At 41.5% G+C, this 21,262-nt stretch overlaps 1 protein-coding gene across 1 annotated transcript in view; it reads right to left on the bottom strand.

The window, feature by feature from the left end:
• FBLN2 (fibulin 2) overlaps positions 1-21,262 on the bottom strand; it is a 79,528-nt gene that overhangs the window by 15,510 nt on the left and 42,756 nt on the right. Inside the window, exons 3-7 of the mRNA XM_026076748.1 lie at positions 17,649-17,778; positions 13,148-13,334; positions 10,741-10,947; positions 7,336-7,452; positions 6,783-6,884 (exon numbers count right to left, since the gene is read on the bottom strand). Coding sequence (XP_025932533.1) covers positions 6,783-6,884; positions 7,336-7,452; positions 10,741-10,947; positions 13,148-13,334; positions 17,649-17,778 — 743 coding nt within the window. The remainder of the gene's footprint in view (positions 1-6,782; positions 6,885-7,335; positions 7,453-10,740; positions 10,948-13,147; positions 13,335-17,648; positions 17,779-21,262) is intronic.

Raw genomic sequence — 21,262 nt, 5'->3', positions numbered from 1 at the left:
CTGTGCTCACCGAGGACACGGGGTGGACAGAACTGATTAAAGGCAGAGTCAGGAGAGGGGTGATAATCAGCTTCCCATTTACTGCGTAGAAATCTCCTGGCTAACTGAGGGAGAAAGTGATTCATGCTTATTGCTCATTAACAGTTTTTCACAGCTCAGGCTATACATCAGTGCTGTTGCTTTATGCCAGACAGACAGGAACCACTGGTGTGGGATTGCTGCAAGAGATAGGTAGGGAAATGGCTTGCCTCGCTGCAGCTGCAGTCACGTAAGATATTTATTTCCTGAGGAACACAACATTAGATTAGATTAGATTCACGAGGAAATATGGAGAGAGGCATCCTGAAGGCTCAAAGAAGTTCATAAGATTTTATTTCTATCTTTAAAGTGATCTGATTTCAGCAGGTGGAGTAGTGGGAAAGTTACAAATTTTTTTTTCACTTAAATACCAGCTCATGGAATAGAAGACACAATTTGGAAAGAAATATGCCGCACCTTTAAAACGATCCGTTTCTGACAGGCTGGGGATGAAAGCATTTCAAAATCAGGTTTTGCTTATTTCAATAATGAAAGCTAGAAACAGCACAATGAGCAAATATTTCTAAGCAATGAAGAGGGGTGGAGATACGAAGCTATTTTTTTTTTCTTTTTTTTTCCCCTACCATTCTCCCCAAAATCTTACACTTCCACACAGGTCTATATATAACTAAGATGTAATTTTAGAACTAACGACAGCCAAAGTGACCATAACTACTACCAATCATCCAGCTTCTCTGCACACAAAGCTGTTTTCCTACTACCCAATAGAGTAGGTATGGTTTAAATAAGATTTTCATTTTGGCTGTGGAATGTCATTCCCAGGCAGGTACAATATCAGACATTATTTTCCCTTGCAGAGCACAAAAACAAGAAAAGTCATTTTAAAAGCTTTTGTCTTATAAAATGCGTCAGCTTGTTTTCTGTTGAACAGACAAAGAGGAGCATTGAGAAATTTCAGCACCTGCTGAATTCAGCTAACTAGAGACGTGCACTGAGTTTTGGAGGAGCAGTGTGTTAGCTGGGTGCCATTTCACTTTTCATTTACTTATGTTTTATTTTTCTTTGCCATTGCTTTTCTTCGCGTGCTGTGCATCTGTTTTCCAGAGCCAGTGTATCCCTCCACAGCAAGGTCACTGCTCTTGGCTGGATCTTTCTGCCAGCCCCACACGGTCACGGGGTACTTCCCCTGAGGGGCAGGTACCTGTCTACCCCAAAGCTTTTACAGGGTTATGCCCTAGTTCCTGTACAGTTTTGCAATTGCAGCACATTAGCACAAAGTGTAGGCAGCAACATTTTCATAAGCTGTCTTGGAAAAGAAAAGAAAAGCCTTCACACGGTGGGAGAAGAATATGAGCTGCTTTGGTAGATTTGTCCCACCTAACTAGCCTTATTTCTTAAATAAATAAGAGATTTTTAAAAATTTTACAGGAAACTGGCTATGAATAGCCACTTAGCAGCATTCAGACTAGTGCAAGTCTTTCTACTGATTTAAACAGGCTCTGTGACAGATCTGAAAAAAAGAGGGTTAAGATTTCACAGAGGAAAAAAAATTAATATGTTTTCATGTTTTCTCTATATTCTTGATTCAACTTTCAGCTTTCCGAGTCCTTGGGAAAACAAGCAGAGCAGGCCAGAACACATCTGAGGAAATTAAAATTATGGAAACCAGAAGATTACCTGCAGAATTTTGGTTTCAGGGAAAATTTTGTGCACAAGAGACAATCTGTAAAACCTAATGGTTCTGACATGGGCTGAGATGCGAGATCTAAACTGTGAGCCAGCGCTCCTTGCTGCGAGCGCGAGGGTGGGAAGAGGCATCTTTGGAGATCCTGGTTCAGCGACCAGCTTGTCCGGGGGCAGCACGCGGGCTCCTGCAGGAGCTCTGCTCAGCCCACGCTGCACCTACTACCCTTGCTTTGCTCTACCCATAAGGCACAAGGGAGTGAGGGTTGAAGATAAGGCTCAAAATAGTTTTATAAAACAGGACAACCCCTCTCTCTCTTTTCCCCCTGCCATCACAGTGCCAATACCCTGCCTCTCTTCAGTACTGGAAACCAGCTCAACAAGCCAGTAGCATTCTTGACAGAGCACTAGAGAAAACGGAGTTAGGGTTTCAGTATGAAACAAAGTTAATGCCCAACATTGGACCAACTTTTGTCTTCATCCAAAGCAGTTAGGAAGACTGTGGGGTAGGGCAAGAGGATATTTATAAAAACAGGAATAAGAGGAAAAAATAATTCAGTAATATACTGAAATGAGAGTCGTAGTTAATTTTTGACAAATTGATTAGGTCTATGTGTGTGGTAGCAACATTCCTCACTCTGTGTCAGTAAAAATGGAGTGAAACATAGCCACATAACTTTTTTTCCTGGAACTATTGCTGAAAACAGGAACATTTACATGATCCTTGAGCGTATCTGTTGCAGCTAAGAAGCTGACATTTTTGCAAAGGAATATTGGCATTTACCTACTACTATTTTTTCAATACATACTTCTACATTAAATTCAGATTTTTGCACATTCTTCAAAAACGTGAAAGGCAGACTTTTTTGTCCTGTGTCTGTAGTTACTCATGAATTCTTTCCTCTTCAAATTGCTTCAGCTCAATTTTTTTTATGGAAAACATCCGTTTTATTTAGAACTGCTGTTCCTTTGCAACCACCCATCCCTTTCCTAGTGGTTGTACTCATGTACAGTCCCGATGGTTCAGCAATAAAGTGGCCACTTACTGCCCACTCTGACAGGAGGGAAAAGTTTAGATGGGAGTAGGAAAGAAAATAAAACAGTGGTCTTCTGTCAGTGTGTATGTGGGTGGTTGTAATGACTTTGCCTGAAAGTTACCAAGAAAAGCAATCCACATTAAAAACATCCAACCTGGCTCTTATCTCTGGAGAACACGGAGCTTTCAGGCCTAAAGACATTTTAATATCTATTCAAAAAGTTACACAAAGGTGGTGTGTGCAAGCTATTTAAACAGCTGGTGGCTCTTCCTTGTGCATGGTTGCCTTTCAGGAATTCTGGATATCTGCTCTTGAATGCACCTGGAATTATAATCTTCCACAGTTTGACGAAAGGAAATTCAAGAGACAAAAGGTTATCAGCTGTCTTGCTGCTCTGCAAGGATTGTTCCTCCCCTCCCTGAAATATGCACATAGTAACATCATTAAAACAACAACAATTTGCAAACAAATTACCAAAGCTTTCCTCATGGGGTTTGAGATAGCTCAAGATGGAGCATAAAAGCAGTTAAGCTGGAAAAGGATACCTTAGGCAAATATGGCAGCAGCAAGGCAGTTCAACAAATCAGAAACCACAGTCTGCTTGTGGCTTTCCCCTTTGACTAGAAAAGTAGGAAAAATGTTAAATACAGCAAATGTTCTCCAGGCACCACACACACAGCAGAGCTGCATACCAGTAGGGAGAAAACCGGGTGTATCTGTTCAAAAGAAAGAGAAACTCCAACGTTTTCCAGATTGTTTAACAAGGATAACCGTAAAACCTGAACTGCCTTAGAGAAATACAAACTGTGAAATTTAGTGAAGGATAAGAGGATCTTTTAGCTTTACAAGCAAGTGTTGTGTCTTTCATTTTTACTAGTAATGTCTGAGGTGTGTCTTATATCAGTCACAGTAAAACTTTGCTATAATGTCATGGGGAAGAGACCAGGAGAGGAAGAAAGTGAATAACAGGATCATCTTGGCATCTTCTGTAGTACCTTCTGCCACAGCTGCTGACAAGCATGCATTAATTTAGCCTCAAAACACTGCTGAGAGATGTAGAAAAGGACAGATATATCCCTACTGCACAGTCCGGGAAAAAAATCAAGGGATTAAAGGGCAAGATTTTCAGAAGCAGAAAACACGGTGAGGCAGCTCCTTCAGCTGCTCACTTAACAGACCTTATTTTCAGCAGTGTGGTACATGCAGCAGGCTCTGTTAAAGCTATGAAATGCACCATGCAGAATGCGGCCAACTGCAGATGCTTCCACTTCCCAGTCTGATATTTTAACTGTAAAGGCATCTTTCCTTCCAGAGGCATTCTGATAGACATTTAATTTAAACTAAATCATTACATTAAATTTGTATGCTTAGCAGTATCCGATTAAAAAAACAAACAAACAAACCAATTTTGACAATTTAAAGAAAATCCAGAAGATATTAAATCACATTCCTGCTTGAAACTATGACATTGTGTAAACTTTCCTGGTCATGCCCTCATGCCATATGATGCTCATTAATCAAATGAGATCCTAGAGCTTTAAAATATAGGAACAAAAACAAACGCTGTGACACTGCAAGATTGGGATGGTGAGAAAAGCAATGTTATAAGCACTGGGAGAAGGACGGGAATAGGAGAAGGCTATGTGTTCACACATGACATTATAGTCACAGGCAGCCCTGATTTCTGTTGTGACCAGAGCTGTCCGTGGACACGGAGAGCAGAGCAGAGCCGAGCTCCACTTCTCGAAGCGTTACCACACAACACTCCCGCAACTCAGATGCCTGACTGGCTTCTGGAAGAGTATCCCACACGGAAGCTCTTTCATAAGTGCAGGAGATTGTTGTCTGAAGCAAGTGAAATCCTCATAAATACACTGAACACTGGTAAAAGTAGATTGGTTTCTTAAATTAAATAGCAGCAGTGATATTGCAACATTATGATGCATCTTTCACTTTTGTACTGAGAAATCGGTTCCAGAATCATCAAAGGGCTAATCTGAATTTTAAAATTCCAGCATTTTGAAATGGGTCTTTTCTGCCTGGACCTGTGCGGATTTCTGGAGTTACACTTATGAAGTTTTGCTGCTGCTTTATGCCTGGGGATTTGGCAGCACTGACGCTGTCCAAAGAGATCAACTGTTATGTTGTCTTAGTCCAGTTTAATAGTCATCAGTACTGCTGTGGTCATCAAACCTACAAACTTTTATGACTTTCGAGCAAAATTATATGTAGCCTGAGAATGTATTGCTAGTGAAAAAAGCCAAATAGCATACAACTCATGATGTTAAATGGCTGAGCAAATGGTGCACATGTGTTTTTACTAACTCATACTGAAATGTCATATGCAAAGATGGTCAGAGAGCCTTTTAGCACAAATGGTTTAAATGCATTGCATAGCATGAAGAATTATGATGCTGTGGTGAACGGCTTATACCTATCATCTTACCAACACATTCTCTATGCCTGTTGAGTATAAAGCCCTCTGCACAGATCACTCTGTGGTTGACACAGGAGAATGATCCCAATGTGTTCACACATAATTGTCTTCTGGAACAAGCGTGAGCACCTGTGAGGCACTCATCCAAATCTATATCAACATATTGCAACCAAAAGGGAAAAACAGAATTCTATTAGAACGATTTCTGAAATGAGATGACATTTCTTTCACACTGGAGCTCTCTAAATGAAGTGTTTTGGAGCTGCTACAACAGCACCATGCTATAATATTTACAGTGCTACACTGAAAACAGGGCTGGAACAAGCCTTCAGCGATCATCTAGTCCTTGCTCTTGCCCCTACACCTTTGTCATTGCAGAAGGAACCGTTCCTAAAAACCAGGCAGCAGCGCAGATTCCCTGCACAGCCTTCCTAGGGAACCGACTGCAGTGCATCACCACTCATACCTTCACAAAGTTCTCTAACAGAGATTATAAATGTCCTTTATTGAAATTTAAACTCACTACTTCCAGTGACATTTCTGAATTTCTTCACCTCCTGTAGGAAGGAGACTGCCTTGAAATGCCCATTTTGATTCTGACATTAATTAATCAAATTAGCTTCCTCCACACTTGAGTAAGCAGTGCAGAGTGAACATTTATCTTGTGATATTAAATTCTCATCTTCTTCACAGACTGTCTGGAATTTCATCAGAATGATTTGTTATTCAATAAGATGTGAGATTAAGAGTGATGTGGATCACTTGTGAACAATTCTGAGCATCAGAAGCTTCTGTTTGCTGGCTGCTATTGGTCCCATACTTAGAGATTTATAATTAAGGTCATAAGGTCATAGGGCACTGCTTCTGACCTCCAAATCTTTGCTGTGCAAAGATCTCCTTTGTGACTGTCCAAACATGCCCATTTAAAATTTATATTATGTGAATGATCATGATGCAACTTTGAAATTCACTGTTCATCACCATCCAGGCCTGGACTTCAGTGTTAGGGAAAACCATGGAGCTATAGTGGCTCATAAGGGCAGGCTCTTCAAACCAGCGAAGCCTCATAGATTCAGACTTTCAAGGCAAGGAGAAACACAAGCAAACAAAACTAGTAACAAGGCAGAGCCCTGGCTCTGAGGGGGTTCCCAGAGACACCGACGTGCCAGCTGCTCTTGTTGTCACGGGAAAGCTGCCTGCGCACAGCTGGACAGACGGGAGCTGGACAGGGCCTGTGGAAATCAGAAGGGACCGCGCTGGGCAGAGGCACCAAGAGGGTGGGAGGTCAGAGGGAAAAGAGCAAAGGGTGACTGGACAGCACAAAATCCAGCTTGCCTTCACTTGAAATTCCCCTGTAATAAACACATTGGATAGATGTGCTTCAGGAGTTATCTGCGAAGCAGATCTGCTACTCCTTCTGCCAAATCATTTCAAAGGCAGGAAGGTTTCCTCTGTGCTGCCACTTGCACTTCACAATACTGAAAATAGAGAACGCTTAGGGTAACGCCTATGGGTCTAAGATCAATGGGATCAATATTAAAGTGTTTTAGCCCTGTCTCCATGGTGAATCTTAACCACTTACTCACCTTCACAAGAAATCCCATCAGCCATGATAGTATATCCAGACAAACAAGAGCAAACAACATTTCCTTCCACAATATTGCAGATGTGCTTGCACGGGCCATTATCTATACAAAGCAAAATTGCAAAATATATTAAAATTCACAACACAGATCAGCTGAAGTTCCAAAACTCTGGGTCACCCAAATATAATCCCAGCTTTCGAAATGGGAAATAAAGTCTCTAAAAATCTGTTCTGGGGGCCTTAATCACGACTTACAACCCTCCTATTACATGGAAACACACCTGTTTCCCTCCTACCTGTATTGCTCACATTACGCTGCACAGCTGCATTGCTTGCCCTAAACTAAATAGCAAGTGTGTAATAACCCTGAAATCAGAGCATAGCCTCAAATTACCTCCTCATGTTTCCCCTGACAATTCTTCGGCCTTATGCCAGAGGTAACAAATTAAGGATGCGTGCTGAAATCAGATCGGGGAAGGGAGGTTTGAAACTTTATTCCACCCTTCTAAACATTCCTCACCCATCTGTGTCCGCAGTTTATCTGTCTGACATACCTTTACACTTATCCTGCTCTTCTTGTAAGGACACAATGAGCAGAGGCTGAGCCGGAGAGGCGGCTGGAGGGATGGTGGCTTCTGCTTCCAGCCTCGTCGCTTGTCTTCTGTCAGGATCTGTAAGGCAGAGACGGGTCCCGGATGGATCATCGCATCCATCAAACATCCCAAGCCAAGAGTCCCCATCAGACCCTTCATCCCATACGGCTGTGTTTTGTCATAGGAGGAAACATTTTAGTGACCTTGATAACTGTCTGTATAAAATGCACGGAGGTGAACAACCAGTTCTGCAACCTCACTTGTACTTGTTGCAGACAACGGTCTGCACACGCATGGAGAGTGCTGCGTGCTAACGGAGACACTCGCAAACGCCAGGGGCATGGACAAGGGAGGCTGGCTGGAAATAACTTCTGTAGAATACAATGCGTCAACATTTAATTAATCAAGCAGCAAGTGTTAAGTTTTAAAATGCTGCTGTATACTGTAAAGACAGTGCCTGTTTTTCATCTGATACACAAGAAATAAAGCAAAACTCAAAACCAGTCCTTAAACTTATGCTGCCCATCCCATTTCAACACAGGATGAAATGGGATCCCATTTCAAAACAGGATGAAAAACAGAGGCCCATCTTTACAAGCACAAGACACCTTAGAAATGACTTTTTCCACAGCCAAGTAGGAAACAAGACTGGTATCTGTCATTAACATTTCCAACAAACAGTAACATCAACAGTTTCAGAATAGTTACAAAAAGTTCTGTTACATCAATAAGAGTAATCCAGTTTCTAAATATCATCAAAATGGAAGCCTCGATCCATAAGGCTAAATTCTTCCTTAAGAGGGATGTGCCCTGTTCCCATTGGTTTTAGTTCAAGCGACACATGGAGCAAAGTGTGAGCCACCAAGCAATGACAACAGTAAGTGACAGAGTGTGACCGCTGTACAGGTTTGGGGTGGGGGAAGAGCGATTTCATTTAAAAATGCAGTCACAGGAGTACAATGGGCCACGGCACACCAGAGGAAAAAGCAAGACACCTGCTTGTGGCATATCCCAAATGATTTCCTCAGACAAAGATAAAAGAAGTGAGAAGTAGCTGATGAGGTTCCAGTGCAAAGTTTCTTCTTGCCTCACAGAGCCTCTGCAAGAGCGTCACTTCCTCCAAGTCTCATGAAAACAGTGACACCTTTTAAAAAGCAAAAATTAAATACAGAAGCATTCAGAGTCCAGCAAAGAACAGGAAATGCACCGGGAGATGAATGGAAAGATGGGTACCTATGTAAAAGCATTATATCTAACCACAGGAGTAAAAATTACTCAAGTTGTGATATTAAAAGCTGCCCGGTGTGGGTCTCCACGCAGAGGCCACGCGACACATGTGCGTGTGCGCAGACAACACCATAACGAGCAAAAGGCCCCCATGCTGCCCCGGCAGGCAGAGCAGGTACTGCTTCACCCTGCCCAGCAGTGAAGAGCCCTGCCACCTCCTTCTCCCAGCCTTTAACTTGACCCAGCACCCCACACCGGGACACAGAAATTGCCCTCAGTTTGCTTTGGCAGCCTCCTGAGATCCTCACTTATTGCATGGCTGCTATTTCTCCTTCTTAGGAGCCTAACACTTACCCTGCACCTACGTCAAGATTCGTGCTCGATACACGTCGCCAGTTCAGGCTCCGAACAGCTCAGAGGGCAGCGCTGGCAGCAGCCCTGCTTTGCCCCACTCCTTCCACACGTCTCGGGTGTCTCCTTCCCAGACCCCTGCCCTCACCTTGATCCTACACCTGAGCTGAGCTTTGCAAACCCCTCTACACCCCCAGACACGGCTGTCAGCACCGCAGTCTTGCAGAACTGCCCAGAGTATTGACCACCCAGATACAAAACGTACTAAACCAAATCCACAGTTTTAATGGAGTTAGTCATATGAGAAACAAAGCAAAGCAAAACAAAAATATACACATGCTCCAGGTGAGCGAACAAGTCAAATTTTGCAAAACTAAAATAAGAACCGTTTTCTTTACCTCTTCTGGATTAGGCTCTTTCCCCAGAATTTTAATATAAACAACAGAGCAGACAGCTGCCCCAGAAATAGTCAAACACATTATTGATGCAAGTGCTATAACATCATGTTGAGAGGAATGACACAATGAATGCTCATTATTTGGCTTGGGCCAAAAGTATTTGAAGTCTAAGGAATTTTGTCATTGGATGGCAACACTTCTTTTGCTTGTTAAATAATTGAAAGCACTTGTAACTAATCTAAGGTTTTGACTTTTCAGATTATCTGATTTGAAATCTTGCCATTGGAGAACTCTAGACATCAAAACAATTACAGCACAATAGATGTTCTTTCTAAGACTTCCACCACTTAGATATATTTAGATATTATGTCACTGAAAGATGTGAATGATTTTATGGAAAATTAAAGTTCAGGAAGCAACGCCATGTGTCTGAACTGAATAAAGTTTATCTAAAGGGAAACTAACTGTGAAATACAAAATGAGTCAATGAACAAAATGTATTTCATTAGAAATTTTTTACCAATCCTCTTTTTTTAAAAAAAAAGTCATGATCTGAACATACTAAATACCCACCCTGATCTCATGCCACAGATGCATAAAAATTAAGCATAATCTAAGTTTCCTGAAAGGGCATTCTTCTTTACACTATTAACCTGTCCAATTTCCAGGAAAAATGTCCATGCATCATCACCCATAAAAAACTTCAGGCTGGGATTTTCAAAGAAATCTGAATGCATCAACTCCTTCAGGTTCTTTTCAAAGTGTTGCTGTAAAATGTTATTTTTTCAGTTTCATATATTATTCAGTGCTAACAGAAAACTGTGTTCGTAAGAAATTTTCCACTCTTTTCTACTTCTTGCTCTTGGTGGGGAATCAAGAATTTGAATTAAAAGAGTCAAAATTAAATACATAATGGGAAAGCAAGCAAACAAGGAAGAACACACAGAGAAAATCCTGCAATCATAACCAGCAATCAGACCTGAAGAAAAAATTGGTCAGAGGCTCAGACTAGGCCTTCTTATGAAGATAGGATTTGGTTCAAATCATTACTTCCCCCAATTTTCCAAAATCTATGTTTTTCTATCCTGTAATTATCTTGAAGGTTTCTGAGGAGAAAAGGAATAAGTCCATAAATACTTGCATGAAGAGTGGACCTTCCTTTTTCTCAGTTGCTAATGGAAGACGCCAGTCTAACCCTCATTTAGTTATTAGAGACTGTTGATTAAGGTGAGCTTCCTGATTATAAACTTGATACATCTGAACAGTTGTCAAAGGGAATTTACAGACCCTTGCTGTTCCATATAGAGACAACAAAGGAAAGCTTGGTAGATCAGCGAAGGTGGAAAGCCAAAGACACCATCATTCGGGGTTTCTTGCCCGTTTTCCTCACCTGGAGAACAGCTGGTCCCATCATCTTGCAAAGTGAATTCTGGGAAACACGAACACTTGTAAGACCCCACAGTGTTTATACACAAATGCTGACAGAGTTCCCCACCGTAGATAAGACATTCATCCAGGTCATCTCCAGGCAAGTTATTTGACAGTTCAGCTTCATTACTGATGGACAAGGCTTCGTTGTGATCGTCAGTCTCTGAAACTAACCACACAAAAAAAACACGGTTTCTCTAACAACTACTTCTGGCGTTAGCACCATACTGTGTGGAACATTTGGCCATACAAACTCCAGATACAGCAAAATCTACCTGAAACATTACTCCAAGGACAAGAGAAAAGGTATGCATCCTGAAGACCCGATCATTTTGCTGAAGGTCCACTACCATCATTCTGTAAGGCTGGAGGGACGGATGCTTTACTGGAGGCACTGTGAAAAAGGGTGACCTTGGAAGGTCACAAGCTCACCTTTCACACTGACTACTAATACCATTGCTATTATTTGTACCAAGGTATCACATCGAGGCCCCATCTGAAAATGGCCTCACAGTAGAACCACACTGAATTTCTAATTTCAGCAGGAAAAGTTATCCAGTTAGTTGGTAAACTTTTTCCAACACCATTAACTCCATTGATTTATAGCTACTTTTGCAGCTAGTGTTAGCTGTTTCACCAAATTTTCTGGGACCTACTTAATAATGACATGGTTATCCTATCTACTGCATTTAAAGCACTAGCCTTCTTTCCATTTATTGATCAAGTTTGTTAAGACCTTCTGTGACACTTAAACTAATTGTTCAGTGAGTTCCTCAGTCAGTTCTTCTTAAACACATGCATGCAAACTTGTGCTCTCCACTGATGCCACGCCAAAGGGCTCTGACAGGGCAATTTGGGGCTGCAATTGCTGTACATTGATTGTGCATGCAGCAGATGATGCAGGTCTCTAAGGACTCTTTCACTCTTACCAGCAACAGTTTCACAAAACAGTCAAAACCCTTGATAGTGGAACAGTTCCAGAAAAGAGACTCTTGTGTGCTTTTCTGCAGAAATTTTCAGAGACCAGAAAGAATGAAAAAGAGTGTTACCATATGAAAACACTGGTAACATTAGGTTGTACTAAAAAATAAATATCCTCTGAGCATTAGAAAAAAAAAATCAAAATTGTATTTGCACATAGGAGTTTCACAAGCTATGGTTTTCTGAAAAAAAGGAAACCGAGAATGCATTACCTGTTTTTCATCTTTCATCCTGGTCAGAAATCTTTTGCAAACTTTCACATTTTTGCTTAGAAAATTGTTTAAAGTCTTCCTCTTTTAAAAAGACTCTCCAAAAAAAGAATTTTGGAAAGAATCTCCTGAGATTTCTAAATCTGATCCTTATTGAAGGTCCACGGTCTCTGAACTCTAGAAATGCACTCAGTGAGGTCTGAGCTAGGTCGAAATAAATCCTTGCATTTATTAGAGAGACATTAGTTCATGCAAAGAGCATGGACAAAATTTGAACCCTAGGATATCCCTGAGGTTACCCATAAAGACTAAAAAATCTTGCAATTCATAACAGGTGCCTAAAGGGTGATACTCAAAGGAACGTGAACTCGGGCTCAAGGAAGAAGTTTCGCTAAGCTCCAGATCTGCCACGTTCCCTTTGTCGTGCCTCTTTGGCTGCAGGGATTTGACTTCGCTCTTCAGGATCACTATGTTCATACGTTGAAAGAGCACAAGAAAACTTGCATAACTTGCAATGCTCTGCTGCTTCTCCAGTGCATGCAGTGGGAGAAGTGCTAGGCTGTTCAGTGCTACACTTGTATTTTTAGCTCAGTGGGTTATGAAATCTGTTCCCAGAAGGTTTCTTTGGTATCATAATCCATGGCCTACTTTGGAAAAAAAATCATAATTTGTTTCATGCAGAATCTTTCAGGATTGCTGCTGCTAAAAGACAATGACCAGCTTCACCTTTGCTTCCTACATAAGGCTGGTGGCTTCCTGCCCACTAGTGGTCCAATAAGGTCTTAAAGAAAAAAAAAAAAAAGGAAAGAAATAAAAGGGAGGGAAGCTGCCAGGCAGGTCTCACCTAGCTGGCCTTCACCCTGTATTCTGCACTGCTTGGCTTTAATAAACTTTTCTCACCCAGAGAACATTTCTCGCTTCTGTTTGATGTGTAACAGGTCTCTGCACTCTGTGACTCAAGGTAAAAAAACACAAAAAGGCAGGTATGTTCTGAGTATCAGAAACACCTACATATTTTTTCTCTTTCAGAACCGTTTTAAGAACAAGTGAGTCTCTATACTTGATCTGAGAGTGCAGGCTGTTCTGCTGTAGCATGAGTCCTTCCAACACCTCCTCTTACGATCGTGTGAGCTAGAGACCCCATCTGCAGCTTCTTCTCATTAAAAATGAAACACTTACCCTTCTCAGGTGTCACTGTCGGCAAAGGCTCAGGATGCTTTTTTATTTCCGGATGAATAAAGTGATCCCCCCCTTCGCAGCAGGACAGCATCACATGACTGCAGGGGTAGCCCAGATTTATGTTGGACTCGCAGGTTTTCCCCTCACTCCGCAATCGCAGGCCCAGATTACAGCAATCACAGCATTGCTGCAACAGAAAAGGACCATCGGTAACAAGCCTCTCTCACACACTCTGCTTCAGAGGGGAGTCCACGCGCACACCTGGAGCCCATCTGCACTTTCTCTAACAACGGAGCATCTGCAAAAGCACTTAAGGTTTACAGAGTTGCAGACGTCAGAGCCTTACTTGCACTTGTTTTGGCCATCCCTACACAAACAGGTTGATCACAACCAGGATAAATGCAGAGTCTAGCTGTGACATGCATTTCAGCAACAGCGCAAGGAAGCAAGTAGTCGTGCTGTAGATCACCTCTTCCCAGCTCTTGCACACAGCCATGACTATGCATATAGTATGTTATAAGTAAAATAATACAGATATATACTCCTTTGCTCTATAGTCTAGTTAGCTCTCTGAGGTGATGTAAAAGGAATTTAAAATACCTTGCACAGATATTAGGAGCATTGGCAGTCCCTGAGCTCCATCAGTGTGACAGTAAAGAGTATTTTCGCTATGCGCTACTGCTCTGCAAACCTATTGTTGCCTTTAATTACCTGATTGTCCTGGACACCATCCCATTGAGATGGTGGCTACAACAGAAAGGCTAAGGTATATTTTAGGGATGATCTGCTTTTCTATTCCTTTCATGTATGCAGCTAAAGCAGGAGCACAAAGGGAGTTCAGCAACAGGTTGGTGCAATGGGTTATCCCTGAAATGCAGCCTCTTCTGCAGACTCCAGTGCAGGTGCCGGACAAAAGCAATGCTGTGCTTTACTCAGCCACATACAAATCCACTGCATGTTTGGGCCACAAAAGTACATCAGACAAATTATAACAGATTCCAAATACGATTCAGAAAAGTCCTTAGGCAGAGTAGATCCCTAATCAAGCAAGGAAGCAGAGGAGCTGTAAGTCTCTGCTACGGAGGCATACAGAGATCATACGTGTATGAAGATGCTTTCCTGGATTTGTATGTGATGTCCTTACATCCCTAATATATAAATTTAGATGCCTGAACTCTGATGGAATAATTACAAAATGCTCAGAGATGGAGTCTCTTTCCCTCTGTAAATCCTTTGATAGTCAAGATATCCAGGACGGCAGCACTCATTTGCAATTTGCAGCTACACTGGAACAGCCTCTCTGAACGAGAAGAAGTGATTTCAGACAATTCAAATATTCAGTCTATGACCAGGCGTCAGACACATAAAATGAAGATCATAATTCAGCCTGGCACCAGTTAGTTATGTCAGCACAAAGTCCAAGAATTGAACAGAAGAAAACCAAACTGAGCTCCCGCTTCCCAGGAGAGAGATCTCTGACTTGGGGAGAGCCAATAGCAGAAGTGGCGTTGTGAGAGCAGGACACAGTATGGAAACAGAAAGGGATCACGTTTCACGAGTAGCAACCCCAGACTGGCATTAGCATCGGCACCGGCTCTGCTTCCCCCAGGGAGACATGGAAACCTGTCCACCAACAGCCCAAACCCCAGAATCGCCTCTGCTGAGCCACCTTTCTCCAGCTCCAAACCCTGCAGCTTTAGGGATCCTTCACATCTCATGCCAACATGCACAACTCATAAACGTCCCCTGCATGCTCAACCTACAACCTTTGGATGCAGCTCATATTTATACCCCTTCTTGCTAATCTGAAAGGTCCCAAAATAAAACAATGAAAGTGATTCACGTTTCTAAATATGCAAGCCATAAAGAGCTGTCACTTTCTCCAAAGCAGAGACTGATATCGGCTCCCAGATATGTGTTTGTGAAGTTTCCAGTACAGGTCCTGAAGGTGCTGAATTATCTTTGGTACTAGAGGAGTTGAAGTTATTTTCTCAAAAGAATTCTTGGAAAAAAAAATCCAGCTATAATGGATTACCATCTTGCTAGAAATGAGAAAAATCCTTCCATCCTCCCCAAGTCCAGAATCCCCAAATTCAAAATTTTATGAAATAAAAATTTTACTTTTTGTAAATATTTTTAGTTTTGGTATAATTTTTCAGCTTCAATATTCAAAATGAAGGAAGTTAAGGGTAATATACGCTTTTACTGAAGTGCTGTTTAATATTGAAAATGTTGCCATGAAAAATATGGCTTTTTTCAGTCATAGTTTTGATTCACAATTTATCCTATGTGCAGGCATCACAGTGGGTATTAAATCAGTTACACACTTTTGTGTTGACGTATCTTCCAGATGAAAGCAAGTGCTCATTTTCCAGTGGAAAATGTGTTTGCTGAAAAGTTTCTTCTAAAATGCAAAAACTTAAATGGTTTTAATATTCTATTTATCATCTTTTGAACTTTACCAGAATTCTACAACTGAATTAATAGCAAATACTACTATTTTTACATCGATATTGAGAAACATAACTTGAGAACCACTGCTTCACAAGATTCACAACTTTTTGTGTTCCTCCCCAAAAGCATTCCTGCAATCCAGCACAATGGGACTTATGGTTGTGGCGTGTCCAGTAGTGAGAAGTCCCTAAAACCATGTGCTTTCTGTCTTAGAGGAAACAACATGGAAAATCGGCCTAAGGTGAAACTGTATTGAACACAAGCTCACCAACTAGAAGAAAAGAAAAAAAGAAGAGAGCGAGGGAGAGGGAATGGGAGGGGGAGCGGGAGAGGGAGAGGGGGAGAGGGAAAGTGTGCAGGAGAGAGAGCAGTATCCCGGGCTGGCTAAATCCCCGGGCCCAGGGAACTGGCCCTGCTGCGTTTATCTTGAAGCAAAAGCAAAGACCCCACCTTTACAGGGTTTTTACCTGAAAAGGGCCTACACGCATTCATTACATGAATGTAGGAACCCTAGCTTTTCGCAGGACAGTGAAAACAAGCCTTGCAAAGACTTTGGGGCGACGAACTCACCTTTCTACCTTCCCCATAAGGTACTTTGACTTACGACACTTGGACACAGCAGTCACTAGTAGCAGTGCCGGTCAGGATAAACACCTCTGCTCACTGGCAGCTTTTTCTGTGAGACCACCACTAGAAATGTTAAACTATAATAAAGTTAAAACGTCTTTCTTAAGTCCACATTTATTCATTTTTATTATTTGTTTCGCTGAGTAGCTGCAATGTCCTAGGAGCTAAAGAGGAAGGCAAAGGTGCTCTTTTGTGAATTTGGCCATTTCAGATGGTTTCCCTTGAAGCAAAGCATGACACCGAAACCGGCACAAGGAGCTATTCTACAGAGTTAATATTTTGTAACTTGTTTCAACTAAGACAGAATTGACCAAGCAGTTTGCTCTCCCCACCGCCTCCCGAGGAAAGCCAGGAGGGAGGTGAGGCTTCCTCCGGGTGCTGTGCCTGCCTGGTGAACATCCCCGGTGAAAACCTAAGAATAATAATTCCGACACGTTTCAGCAATACTAATGCCTGCTCCCAGATGCACAAGTTCAGTGCATTTCACTTTGTATTCTAATAGTAGACTCCAGACCCAAGTAAATAATAGTTTTGAAAATGACAAATTGTCATAGTTAATTAAACTTTAGCTCCGCAGTACATGTCCGTGTATTTCCCTTACCAGTGAACAGTTATTCACAAGGATCGCTGATGTATAAGAACAGACAGGACTAATAAGTTTCCTGCTGAGACAACGGAAGCTGCACTTAAGCCTAGATATAGCTATGTAAATTATTATCAGAGTTAAATGAATTCTGAAGTGTACCCTTCTGGTAAAAACAAGAGAGGCAAGCAAGCAAGATGCTGAATCTTCAGACTGGTTTAAATTGGTTTGGCTCCATTGACTCTTATAAAGCAAATCTAATTTATACCAGCTGAGGCGGTGGCTCATGATTTGTAATTTGAACCATTGGTTAATGGTCTGCCTTTGTTTATGAACAAAAGCTTCCACCATCATCTGAAATGCTTGCTCTTCTAGTCCACCGTTTTGTTTGACTGAGAAATGAGACTACTATTCAAAACTGTAGCCAAGCAAACTGTTCAGTAATGGGTTTTCCCATTAAATCATTGATTAAGTTTTGGCCTATCATTTCCTGAAGTCTTCTACACCATAGAGAGAAAAATTAAAATGTTCTTTTCAGCTACTTCTAAAGTGAGGAAGCAAAAGTAATACACCAAGTTAAATTTTAAAAATGAAGATGGAAATTATTCAAATCACCATTACTGTGAAGTTCTAAAAGGGACTGCATCCACCAGACAACTGAAATCTAAACGCAAACAACCCCAAATCCATAACTCTGCGTAATTTTCCCACCTCATTCCTGCAACTTTAAAATTTACTGAGCCCCATAATAATGTATGAAGAACTTACTGCTAACTGCCTGAAATGAAGATACCTCTTATTCAGAACAAAACCAGTAGAAGCGTCACAGCAATTTACCTTATATGACGATCCTCCACAGGTCTCACTTTCCTCTGGTCCACACACGTCTCCCTCCTTAGCAGCGATCATGCCAGCCAGGCAGCTGTTCTCCCTTATGGTGGAGATGCAACACTGCTTCTGAGCAATTCTGCAAAGGATCACGGAGGCCAAGAGTTAAGTGACATTCAGAAGATGTCACAACGGGACACAAGGAACAATATGCAAAAAATACCAGGGCTATTGGATTCACAGTACACTCCATATATTTGAACTCTCTATGACATATGTGTCTTTACTAATAAAATACAGATTTTATCACTGACCTTTGCAGGATATATTTCTAATTCTCATTTCTAACAAAAACATGCACTGATAAAGGCTCAAGGAGCTACTGCTTAGGTCACTACCTCTCAAGCTCTGGTCAGTGATTTCCTTTTCAGCTCATCTATATTTGTGCAAAAGTCCATCATCCCCATGTTTTGCTTCTCAGAAAGGATAGGATCCCTCCTCCCTGCAGGACTGGGGAAGGAAAATGCACCTGTACCCACTTACTCCCTCACCAGCCAAGGGTCTGAAGCTCCTGCCAGGACTTAAGGCGAGTTAACTTCCAAGCTAATGTTAAATACATACTAAATACTCTAAGCCTTTATACCCCCTGCAGAGAGATTGTAACCCAGAATTTGATCATTCCTCTGACTTAGGTTATCAAAGAGAAGGTTATGGGTGACTTGATCATTATATACAAAGTACATATGGCATGTACATTTGCTGTAGATGGCTCTTCAATCCAACATTTTAACAAGATTCACTGAAGGTTGAAATGAAACAGATTCAAAGCACAGATAAATGGCAAATTCCCAAATGCAAGTGAATAGCAGTTCATTAGAATAACAGAATACTCTTCTCCACTGACTATTTTAAAATCTATACGTGGATTTTTTCCCCCCTCCAGAGAGGTACCTCCTTCTTTCATTCACATGTACAAATGGGCAGGTAAAACAATCACATAGTCCTTTTGGATTTAATCCAAATCCGTACGCTGGATCTGGAGGGGTGCATGGCTGGTGGAACATGGGGAGGGCAGCAGCCCTCAGAAAGGAGGGAAAGGAAGAGGAGGGAGCTGCTGGGCACGGGAAGCCTCCTGGTGGGTTATACCATGTCCATCAGCTGCAGGTTGGGCACGTGTGGCACGGATGAGTGTGCTAAACCTCAGAGGATATACTGTGCTATGTTTCAAGCAGCAGTAAATTTCTATTTTGGATTGATTTAGTGGCATGAAGGAATTAGGGACAGTGTTACTTTTTCCAAGAATAACCTTGATGTCTAACTATCGTCTGCTGATAAAATGGCACCGGCACACTGTCTTTCTGGGCAATGATGAACGAAAGGTTGATGCATTTTACCAGCCAGTGTCTCGTAGCAAATCAACAGTCTTGCAAGAGAAACATCTGCAGGCAAAAAATTTTTGTCAGTTGGATACCATTACTGCTACAATAAAATAGAGCTGTCCCAGGAAACAACACCCTTTCTTTTCTGACAATAATGTATTTCCAAGTCACAGCTTTTATCCAAATGCTTCAATAAAAAACAGAAGGAGATGTTTCTTATCCCAGTAAAAACTAGCCAGTGACAGCCGCTTGGCCACTTGCACAATGACAGTAGCCCCTTGTGTCAGCTTCATCTTAATATTTTTAGCTGGATCATGCAAGAGAAATGTAACCAGGAAACAGCGGTTTGAGTTCGATTACAGGAAGGGGATTACCACCACCATGTACTTTGTTCTCAAGAAAGTTTGCTTCCTAATCCAGTATTAATCACCAACTAGAAAATATATTTTTTTGAAATATGAATGGCTACTGCTCAAATACACTCAATGGCCAGTAATTCAACTATTATTGCTTTCATAAGACACCCAAACTTTCTAAAAAAAATTAAACTAACTGAAAGCTATTACAGTTTCTGGAAATGGCAAAAAACTGCTAGAAGTGTTTTTATGTATGTGAAGTATTTACAGTGTTAAAACACTGAAATTTGTACAGATTCATGTTCTTCAGAAATGTGACATTTAGCAATGAGAAATTCTTTTCCAGTGTGAAATACAGAATAGAAACACAGTATTATCTGGAGCATTGCTAGACTTTTTTTAGTTTAACATTTCTTTAACTGTATCAACATGGCTCAGTTTTAGGTATTCTATTACTGAAAAATGAATTGGGAACAAACATTATTAGACAACACAGTCTTGTTTCTTCTTCACAAATCTACTCTTAGCAGGCCAGATAAATAAATGGCTTGTTGGTATAAGGAATATCCAGAACATTTCTGCATTAGAGAAAAATTCCTGAGTTATCACCAGTGCAATGATGCCAATGTGATAAACTGGTGCAAGTCTCTAACTGGGACACAGAGCATCAGCGAAAAGCAGGATTCATACTTGTGCCGCTCATCTACGTGCCACCCAGATAAACATTGCTCTGTGCTGATAAAACACATTTCAATCATGAGATAAAAATTACTGTACTGGGTCAGATCGAATTTCGGGTAGTCTAACATCCTCTCTCTGACACGGCCGGCAGCATGTGCTCAGGGGGTACCTTCACATCTCGCGATCAAAGGACCAGCTAGGGATTTGTAACTTGCTTTGTTTTAACTACATTCATCTAGTTACCGCAGATGATTTCTTTCTGGTAGGCTCAGTTGTAGCAAATTTCTCTGTTGTAGAAGTCATTCCTAGGAAATTTCTTCCTGTTGTTTCTTAAGAGTACCACTGTGTCCATACCATCGAAGAAAGCAATCAAATTACATTTAAAAAGACCTCAAATAAGCAATATTTATTTTACTGCATAACATTTGAGAGGTCTGGAGAAAAGGGACAGATGGGAAAACTCATACTGAAGTGGTGGGGTTTTGCACATAACCCGCGGGCAGGCAAAAAACACCTCAGCATGTCCCTGGCTGAGCAAGACATTGTGACTGTCTGTTCAGCGCGAGGGGGACATTGCATTTCACACATCACTCACCACCAGCTGCAGGCATCTGGCTCTGTGCTAACCCTGAACTGTATATTTTTAAAGCCTCACCCTAAAATGATCATCTCGGTTAATACATTTGCCATCCCAGCTAGCACAGTTGGTCACTACACTGAGATAGGCCAAGCTGGTTCATGAACAGAAAATGTCCAAAGAAATCAAGATGCAGCAACAAGTAGCTTTAACACTTAAGTCTGTGCCACTTGGAAACTCCAAAATGGCATAAGGAAACGATAGGCGGTTGAAAACTGGGGGCTGCTGAAGAGAAAGCAGAGCTACAAGCTCCATAGACACACTGGAGACGCCATTCATTGGCCTCAGCTGCGGACTGGGCTCTCTGGTGCACTGCAGGTTACTTGTAAAGCCCAGGTATGGACAGTCAGCTATCTGGGCAGAACAGTAACTAATTAATTGTTGCAATTAATATCTACCTTATATGTTTTTAAATCTTTAGCTTGTGAGTAGAGTTAGTGGCAGACTCTGAGGAGCTTGCTTTGCTTGCATCGTTCTGACACACAAGGCGGTGCATGAAGGTATAGGTACCTGCACGGTGAACAGCTCTGCATGCTGGCCTATCTCCTAAAGGGAGTGGTAAGTTTCTGT

This window comes from Apteryx rowi, unplaced genomic scaffold (assembly GCF_003343035.1).
Source record: "Apteryx rowi isolate R43461 unplaced genomic scaffold, aptRow1 scaffold_111, whole genome shotgun sequence".
In the NCBI taxonomy this organism is placed as follows: domain Eukaryota; kingdom Metazoa; phylum Chordata; class Aves; order Apterygiformes; family Apterygidae; genus Apteryx; species Apteryx rowi.
Note: the sequence above shows the minus strand (reverse complement) of the source record. Positions and strands in the feature narration are given on the sequence as shown.